At 41.3% G+C, this 9,729-nt stretch overlaps 1 protein-coding gene across 1 annotated transcript; it reads right to left on the reverse strand.

Annotated features, from left to right (window-relative positions):
• Positions 1 to 491: 491 nt before the first annotated feature.
• LOC138880819 (uncharacterized) lies at positions 492 to 2,343 on the reverse strand. Its single transcript, XM_070160998.1, has 2 exons — positions 1,636 to 2,343; positions 492 to 1,559 (listed from the first exon to the last, which is right to left on the reverse strand). The coding sequence occupies exons 1-2, from the start codon at positions 2,341 to 2,343 to the stop codon at positions 492 to 494; spliced, it is 1,776 nt and encodes a 591-aa protein (XP_070017099.1).
• Positions 2,344 to 9,729: the final 7,386 nt, after the last annotated feature.

The raw sequence follows: 9,729 nt of genomic DNA on the forward strand, positions 1-9,729 counted from the left end.
GTGATCTTGTGGCTTTCCAGCACTTGTCCTACCATATTCGCCATCTCGCCTCCCATTATGTTGCTGGAAACATAAGCTTCACTCAATATTTTCATCAAGGCATTTTTGTGTGCCTCAGAGGTTCGCAAAAGAGCCATGATGGAAATCTGCGCTGGTGTTTTGTTCAGTTGTTCAAGGACCGAGTATTCTTTGTCCTATATCTTTCTCCAAAGGTCATCGGGTCCAGTTTCGACATACCATCCAGTGTCTTGCTTGCTAGACTCAGCTAAATGTTCCGGAGTGTATATCCTACCGGTTCTGGTCATGCCCTGTGTGGCGATCGCTTCTCTAGTATGCGCTTTCCCTTTTCTCCTAGCTTCCGCTGTGTAATCCTAAGGTATGGCGTTTGAATTGAATGGCGTCACTTTTGTCATGGAAACTGGAATAGGCATCCTCGAGGGTAACACAACAACTTCAAACGGTGCAGGTGCTTTTGGGATCCTAAACTCAACCTAAATTGGCCTCGGCGCCTTTGCAGGAGGCACCTCAAACTCGAGCGGTATAGACACATTTATCTCATCGCCCTCAGAAGGCTGTATCTGAACAACAATGTGATTGAGGGTGAACGTCGGATTCTTAGGCTCATCTCCTTCAACAATCAACTCAATTGACCCTTTGGGGTCCCAATCATCCTCAATCTCGATCATATGAATGTCTCCACCCTTATGGTCAGGCAGAGGGTTGTTGCGAACATTTGGAACAGGATCCTTTTCTATAATGACCTTATTGTCAATCAAGGTCTGAATCTTGTCTTTCAACGAGCGACACTCGTCGATGCTATGGCCTTTCATCCCAGAATGGTATGCGCATGTTTTGTTCGGGTTGACCCATTGGGAGGAATTTTCTGGAGTTATGGCTGGGATAGGGGCAACATAACCGGCTGCTTTAAGTCTTTCATATAATTGGTCAATTGGTTCAGCAATGGTGGTATATTGTCTGGGAGGTCTACGGTCGAAATTTGGTCTGGGTCGAGGAAAGCTTTGGCGAGTAGGTGGTGATGGGTAATGAGAAGGTTGGGAGTTATATGCTTGGTACACATGTGCGTCATGGGAATATCTTGGTGAAGTGGATTGATATGTGGGTGGTGGAGGTGATTGGTAGGCGGGTGGTGGAATTTGGTATATGGGTGAGGGTGCTTGGTAACTTGGGGAGGGTTGATATGTTAGTAGAGTTGAGGGATATGTTTGGTATTTGGTTATTTGCGTAGCCATTACGGAATTCACGTCCTTTTTCTTTGCCGTGCCACCAGACTGTAAGGCTTTATTGGTGGCCTGTAATGCTTCGAGATTAGTGACCATACCATTCTTGATACCATCTTTGATCCTCTCCCCAAACTTAATTATGTCAGAGAATTTCTGACCCTCTATCAGTATCAGCCTTTCATAGTATTGCGGATCCTGAGCCCGGACAAAAAACCTGTTCATCTGCTCTTCCTCTAAGGCTGGCCTGACCTTAGTAGCTTCTGACCTCCAACGAGTAACATACTCGCAAAAGGTTTCTGTGGGTTTCTTTTTTAGATTCTGAATGTAGAACACATCTGGTGCGTTCTCTGTGTTGAACCTGAATCGGGTCCATAAAATCGGATGCCATGCTCACCCAACTTGTCCACTTCTTTGAATCTTGGCTGATGTACCAAGATAGGGCATCGCCCTTCAGGCTCCTCATGAACAGCTTCATGTGAATCTTCTCGTCCCTTCCAACTCCTACCAGCTTATCACAATACATTCTTAGATGGACCCTGGGATCACCTGTATCGTCGAACATCTCGAACTTGGGAGGTTTGTACCCCTCCGGGAGTTCAACATCTGGCTGAACACAAAGATCCTCGTAGTTCAACCCCTCAACGCCTTTTCTACCTTCGACACCCTGGACCCGGCTGGCTAGCTTCTTGAGTTCAGCGGCCAAATTCCTGATAAGGGAGTCTTTATCGTCTGAGTTAGATGCACCTGAGATTGGCTGGGTGTAGTGGGGTATAGTGTCTACAAAGACAAGAGTATTGTGGAGGTGGTTGTTTGTGGTGTTTTGCAGTTCAGGAATGAGCAGTGGAGTGTTATTGCATGTGTTGTAGGCTTGTGTGTGAGCGGGTTGTACTGGTGGTTGTGGGGTGTTCTGTGGAGGTGCGGGGTTCTGGGCTTTAACAACAGGAGCAGCAAGAGTGATTGATAGGCTTGCCAAGTTCCGGACTTGGTCCAATTCCTCCCGGAATTTCAGCAATGTCTGCTCAAGATGAGCAGCAGTTCCCTTGGTAATTGGAGTATTCTGAGAAGTCTCCTCAATTTCCTTTCTAGTATTTGCATCTCCCATTTTTCCTTGATTTTTTAGTTATTTTATTCTGCATATTTTCTGTAATTGACTCACTGTTTATGGGTATTTCTTGCGGATTTGTACTATTAATGTCAGTGTTTCTTTCTATGATTTTGTTGTTAGCTTCTGCTCATGTATCCATTATAGGTGTATAATATCTATTATAATATCCTTCTATTATTATTTTGGCAAGTATATATATTTTTGGCATTATATTAAGGTTCTTTTTATTATTATTTTCTTATTTTCATAACTTATTGTTAATTTCCTATCTTCTAACTTATATGGTTTGACTTTTTCTAACCATTTTATTCCTAGTGTAATGTTTTTATCTCCTTGATATATTTTGAAATTTATTAATATTGGTATTCCTCCTATAATTAATTCTTTTTCAGTTGTTTCTTCGTTTTTTCTTAATGCTTTTGGTAATTCTGAATTTTGCTGCTCTATTGTCACTATCTTTTGTTCTGGTATTAATTCTCTTATAACATAATTCTCTTCCTGCCCTGTATTTATTAATATTAAATATTTTCTTTGGTCCATTATTCCTGTTATATAATAATGGTGTGGGTTTATTTCTTCTCTGACAATTTTCTCAGGTATCACATCCTCTTCATCCATCTCTTCTGAGCCACTATCATTATGTTGCATTATCTCATTACATGTCACACTCATTGGTTCATTAGGATAAGTAATAATAATGTTGTAGAGAGAAAATATAAAAGATAATAATAAATACTAAAATAGCAATGCATTAAATAAATCTTGAGAGAATTGAAACAAGTACGGCCCGATAATTCGAGCAATTATTTCAAAATAAAATGCATCTAAACCAAACACTAAAAATGTCTTAAATGCTTAAAATTGCCTTTTTTAAAAAATAGATCATGTTAATTTCCAGGCTACCCAAGAAATCGACGGGCCCGGGATGGTGCAACAGTCTAATTCTTGAGAATGACACGTTTTCCCATGGTCTGAATGGTGAGGTCTTCTTGCTCCTCCTCCTCAACTATAGCATTGTAGTCCATGTATTCATTATCCAAAAATAGATTCCTTAGGCTAGCTAAAGCCTCATCTTCTTCAAATCCCTATATCATGTCAGTCTGTTGAATTGTCTAATACAGATACGGTATGGGTTGTCCAAGAGGGTAATAGGGACCACGCCATGGAGGCAACCAATCATCGTACTCCTGCCAGGTGTACTGATATCCAAGTCCAAAGGTGGTACCATGACATTTCGGTTGTATTGGCTTAGTGATACCCTGGAGATTCTTGCAGAGACCTTTACTGGGTTCATACCCTGTCCATAACAATATGCTTTTGATCCTATTACTCCACCACTTGTCTTTCTCTATTGCATTGACACACTCGATGCAATTGTACGTTTCTCCACCCAGCTTCTTTCTATTCTCGACAACCCAAATAGTTTGATTGGTATAAATAGGACTACTTACATCTTCATGAATGATCACTTCCTGATGATTCCATTTGAACTTCACGGCCTGCTATAGCATAGAAGCTACAAGTCCAGCAGCATGTATCCAAGGTCATCCCATAAAAGATTGTACGTAGCAGATATGTCCAATACTTGAAACTCAACATTAAACCAAGTCGGGCCCATCAAAAGTTGATTTCTCGAATTGTGGCCCTTTGAGACAATGCTTTCACATTCATACTCCCTACTCGTATCTCATGGAAATCTTTATCCAACCCTTTCAAAGTAGTCAACGGACAAATATTGAGGCTCGAACCCCCATCTATTAGGACTCTGGCGATAAATTTGTCTTCAAACTGTACTGTGATGTGCAGTGCCCTGTTGTGAATCAGTATTTCAAGTGGTAGTTCGTCTTCGTGAAAGGTGATCTTGTGGCTCTCTAATACTTGCCCTACCATATTGGCAATCTCTCCATTGGTGATGTTGTTGGGCATGTAAGCTTTGTTCAATACTTTTATTAACGCATTCCTATGCGTCTCAGGATTCTGTAGTAGTGACAGAATGGAAATCTGAGCAGGGGTTTTGTTCAAATGGTCCACTATAGAGTACTCCCTCGTTTGCACCTTTCTCCAAAGATCATTTGGGCCGGTTTCAATGATAGGTTGTTTGGGAGTTGCTTCTTTACTAATTCCTCCCAAATTCTTAGGTGTGTAAACCTTACCGGTCCTGGTCATGCCTTGTATGGCACCTGTCTCTTCCATCTTCCCTTTTCCTTTTATTCTTGGCTCTACAGCATAGTACTATAGTATAGCTTTGTAGTTAAATGAAGGTGTGGGCGCTACCATCATAGTAAAAGGTGTGGTCACTTCCATGTCAAACGAGGTTGGTATGGGTGAGTGTGTTGTTGTTTTAACCTCAAACGGAGTTGGTGTGGATATTTCAACCTCAATTGGTGACTAAATTTGCACTATAATGGGTGTGAGAGTGACTGGAGTTACTTTGGTTTCATCCCCTTCATGAATGAGTCTAATTGATCCTTTCGGATCCCATTCTTCATCAGTTTCGATCACCTTTACCCCCTCGCCCCTTGTGATCTGGGAGGCGATTATTTCAGATTTTTGGTGCAGCCTCTTTTGCTTGTATAACTTTGGTGTCAATCAACGTTTGGATCTTATCCTTCAAAGTGCGACATTCATCAATAATGTGTCCCTTCATGCGCGAGTAATAGGCACATGTTTTGTTCGGATTAACCCACTGGGAAGTTCTCCATAGCAACAACGGGAATGGGAGTGACATAACTGGCAGCCTTCAGTCTTTTATAGAGCTGACCAATGGGTTTGTCAATATGAGTGTATTGTCTGGGTGGTCTACGGCAAAATTTGGTCTGGGTTTCTAGTAGTTTTGATGGGCTGGTGGTGGTGAGTGGTAATATGAAGGTTGTGTGTTATAAGTATGGTAGGTGGTGGCCGGTTGTTGGTATCTGGGAGGTGAAGGCTGATATGTGGGTGGTGGGGTTTGGTATGTGAGAGGAGATTTTGGTCATTGGGCTACTATCACGGCTTCCACTTTTTCATTTTGGATATACCCCCTGACTGCAAAGCTTTGTTCGTAGCCTGTAATGCCTCAAAATTAGTTATCATTACGCTCTTGATTCTTTCTTCAATCCTTTCCCCCAGTTTAATGATGTCATAGAACTTGTGATTCTCAATAGCCATTAACCTCTCATAGTAATGAGGATCCTGAGGCCAAACAAAGAACTTGTTCATCTACTCTTCTTCCAATGTCGGCCTTACTTTTGCAGCTTTTGATCTCCACTGAGTAGCATACTCGCAAAAAGTCTTTGTTGGCTTCTTTTTGATATTCTGGATATAGAAGACATTTGGTGCATTCTCTGTATTAAACCTGAACCGATCCATGAAATTTGATGCTATGTTTACCTAACTAACCCATTTCTTTGGATTTTAACTGATGTACCAAGATAGGGCGTCTCCAGTGAGGCTCCTCATGAATAATTTCATGCGAATCCTTTCATCCTTTCCAACCCCTATGAGCTTGTCACAGTATGTCCTTAGATGCACCTTTGGGTCACCTGTTTTGTCAAGCATCTTGAACTTAGGAGGTTTGTAACCCTCTGGCAGTTATACGTCGGACTGAATGGACATATCCTCATAGATCAATCCCTCAATGCTTTTACCTCCTTTAATACCTTGGACTCAACAGGTGAGCTTCTTAAGTTCCTCTACCATGTTCTTGATGAGCATGTCCTTCTCGGTAGATTAGGGTATGTATAACGTTTGTTGAGGAGTGAGGGGTAAGGTTTCCACATATATGGGGTTTCTTTGATGGACTCTAGGGATTTGAATGTAGTGGTCGTCGTTGGTTATGTTTTGAGGATCACGGATAGGTTGTGGTGCGTTTTGAGAAGTGTGATAGATAGTGGTTTGGGGATACTGGGTAGGCTGATGATGATGTTGTTGAGGAGTCGGTACTGGTGTAGGATTGGGATTTTGAGGTGGTGTGGCATATAGGTGATGTACGGGAGGTTTTTATGGATGCTCGTTTTGTGTATTTTTGGGAGGTGCTGGGTTTTTGGTATATTGTTGGTGGATATCAGGGACGTTCAGGGTGAGGAAGAGGTTTGCCAAGTTCTGGATTTGCTCAAGTTACCCTTGTAATTCCAATATCTTTTGTTCCAACTGCAAAACTATGTCATTCGGTGTTGGAGTGCTTCGACCATCTGAAGTTTTGACATTATCTTCATGTGTAGCATTGTCTTTTCTGATGTTGCTTGTATCATCCATTTTGGCCTTTCCTTTGCTTTTAGGATCGTTTGGAGGAGGAGGAGGTGGAGGACCTCTTGATATGGTATGGTATGCTGATGATAGCAGTATGCACGAACGAACCTTAGGGGATGGGAATAAACAAATAAAGAAAAGAAGAAAACAAAAAGGTAAACAAGAGAGTAAGGAGTATTAAAAGGTTGTTTGCAGTATTTAAACACATATTGCGGATTATAAATTTGTGTCCTAATTTGGGGACATCCTTATGCCCGAGGTAGGCCTAAGCCAATATATAAAAATTGATCTCAATAACTACGTCATTTCATTAATATGAAAAATAAACCGAATCTCTACAAAAATGACAATAATGATAAAGAGTCACTAGTGGCATATGCCTTATTACAATCAAAGCCTAAAATGAGTCTAGAAAGCAAGTTAAACAAAATCCCTAATCTACTTGGTCCCAGAGGGACCTTCTCCGTGCTTGGCCTTCTTTGCTCCATCGATCAAGTTCCCCAAGTCGCGCATGTCCAGCAGTAGATATGCCCTTACGGGGAAACCTCCTTCATTTCCATCCATGGTTTGACAACCTGTAATCCTGTTTCTCATCTTCCCTTCAAGCTCCATCAATCCCTACTATAAATACTCTAACCTCTCTGTTGATTTAGTAGAGGTTTCTCTCCATTCATTGATTGCTTCCATGTCTGCTTTATGTTGTTCCAAATGTCTGGCCTCAGATTCAAAAATCCTTTTGAGTAACATCCTATATTTGACATGGGCCTCGGCAACGTCGTCTATGACCCTATTTCCCAAATCAATTCCCAGCTTAACATCTCCTGCTATATTATCGACCAACCATGATGGATAAAAGTGCACATGGCCTGCATGGTATCGATCTGTCTCGATGGTATCCTTTTCCAATATGACCTTTAGATGTCACATGCGTTGTGCCTCGTATTTGAATGGAATAGCATCACCTTGGAAATCTGCTATGTAGTGAACCATTTTGGAGACTCGGGGTATGACTTGCTTCCTCCCAGCCTGTCTCATGACCCTGATAGGAGCATAAAGATAGATACCCCTCAACCCAATCAGTACTAAATGGGGAACATATATTGTCCTGATGATAAACTCGCTGGTAGGGAACCACTCGAACATCCAATGTACATTGTCGTCCGTCAAATTGCTAAAGAAGTTCACCCAATCCACAGCATTTTCCGGTTGCGCAAACCTATCTGGGATGAAAGTCATTCTTTTCAGATGGTGAAAAGCTATGTGGTAATTCCATGTTCGCTGCGGAAATTCCTAACAGTACTATCCTCTCTGAATATGATCCAACAACCATATTTTAGTAACAAATAACAGCCCTCGAAATGTCAGAATCCCTTCTTGCAGCGGTCCAAAGCTCGGTATATTTTTGCCACGATCATTGGGAAGATAGTATAAGTCTATCCCTCAATTCTTTCATTTAGGGCCTTCGTAACCATAGCTAAACAGGTGTAAATCCTTTCTCCTTGCATTGGAAATACCAACATCCCTAGAAAACAGACAATGAACCTAAAAACCTGATGGTGGGTCCAACCCAACGAAGTAATAAAAAACTCATCATGGTAAAGGTGGTAATATTTATGGTGTCCGTAACGTGCGTAGAGGAAGCCGAACGGTATGCAAGACTCTTTTAAGTAGACTAACTCATCATTCTTTCTAAAACCCATCATTTTCAGAAACCCTCGAAAAGTGTGATTTTCAGGTACCAATAGACCAGGGCTATCCCAAGGAAGTCCAGCAAAGCCCCCTATTTCCTCTAGAAGGGGAATTATTTCTACATCCCCGAAACGGAAAACATCCCTCTTTTCATCCCAGAACATAGTAGCGGCTCGACCATTACATTGTTCGGTTGAATGTCTAGTATAGAAGGTAAATTCCTAATAACTCCTTTCACGTGGTTTTTGTCACTTGGTTCAAGATTTTCCCACCAATCCAGTATCAAAGGTGGGATATTCTGAACCATGTCGAACCTGGGGACCGCGTGGCTCATTTATGCAAAACAGTTAATGTTAGCCCTTGCCCCCTCCAGATTCATCTATTTTCACGCTAATGATCAACATATTGTCATGTTTTTCTCCAAATAATGCACAGATCATGTTTATGTCCATTGGGATTATGGAAATCCCGACGGATTTTAGACAAGGTTTGTCTTAGTGAGCTATTGTGCGGACAACATTCTAACCCATACTAGGTTTAAACATGATGCATGCGCAATGGATTTTAGGATGGGGTTTCTAGAAGAGTCTAGACTGGTAACCTCAAATGGACAACGTGAGAGGGAAAGGCACGGAACCGTCGATTGCACTGATGATCGACTAGTTTTACCGCAAATAAGCCTTTTCAAATTTAAAGGGTGATTTTAGGAAGAGCGCGGACACTCATCAAGTGCCGCTATAGTATTTATACGCACGAGTGGAATATGATGTGGAGCATGCAGATATAGAAAGGCAAAATAATATGTTGTCAAGTATTTTCACGTTGAAAAAAATAAATGTAGTATTGAATGGAACGTAAAGACATAAAGAACGGAAAACAAGGAAGAAGTTAGTTCACGTAATGAGAGAATAAAGCAAATAAAGGGATAAGGATTTGGGAAAGACATGATATAGCAAAATTTAAAGTTTGGAGAAAGTGAACATGATTAGGAAATAAGGGGAAACACGTGTTGTAATAATGTTAAACAAGAGTTGCATATGAGTTCATATGAAGGGGAAATAGGTGAAAGGATGTTCATGTAGCAATAAAAGGGAAAATGGAAGCGGGAAATTCAGGTAACAACAAAATAACAAAGACACGCTTATCAGGGAAGACTAATTCACAAAGATCAAGTTCGTAATGGTAAGAGCCTATAATTCCCCAGTAGAGTCGCCATACTGTTGTGTCCCTTTTTCTCGCGAAATCAGGCTTCGATATGTGACAACTCTTTTAAGGAGGGGTTTAAAAATAGAGAGTCTCCACCTAACGGATTATGGTGCGTTAGGGCACCTATTTGCAGATAACTCTATTTAACCAGTTTGCGTCACCAAAGATCGAGTAAGGGCTCGAAATTACCTCGAAGAGAAGGTGTTAGGCACTCTTCGAGGTCCACAACTGTGGGTCCCGGCCGAACTCAATTACATAAAC

Source organism: Nicotiana sylvestris, chromosome 11 (assembly GCF_000393655.2).
Source record: "Nicotiana sylvestris chromosome 11, ASM39365v2, whole genome shotgun sequence".
Taxonomy (NCBI): Eukaryota; Viridiplantae; Streptophyta; class Magnoliopsida; order Solanales; family Solanaceae; genus Nicotiana; species Nicotiana sylvestris.

Coding starts and splice junctions, on each gene's coding strand:
- LOC138880819 (XM_070160998.1), bottom strand. CDS start 2,343: ATGGGAGATGCAAATACTAGAAAGGAAATTGAGGAGACTTCTCAGAAT. Junction 1,560..1,635: donor CAAAGAAGTGGACAAGTTGG/GTGAGCATGGCA, acceptor TTCTACATTCAG/AATCTAAAAAAGAAACCCAC.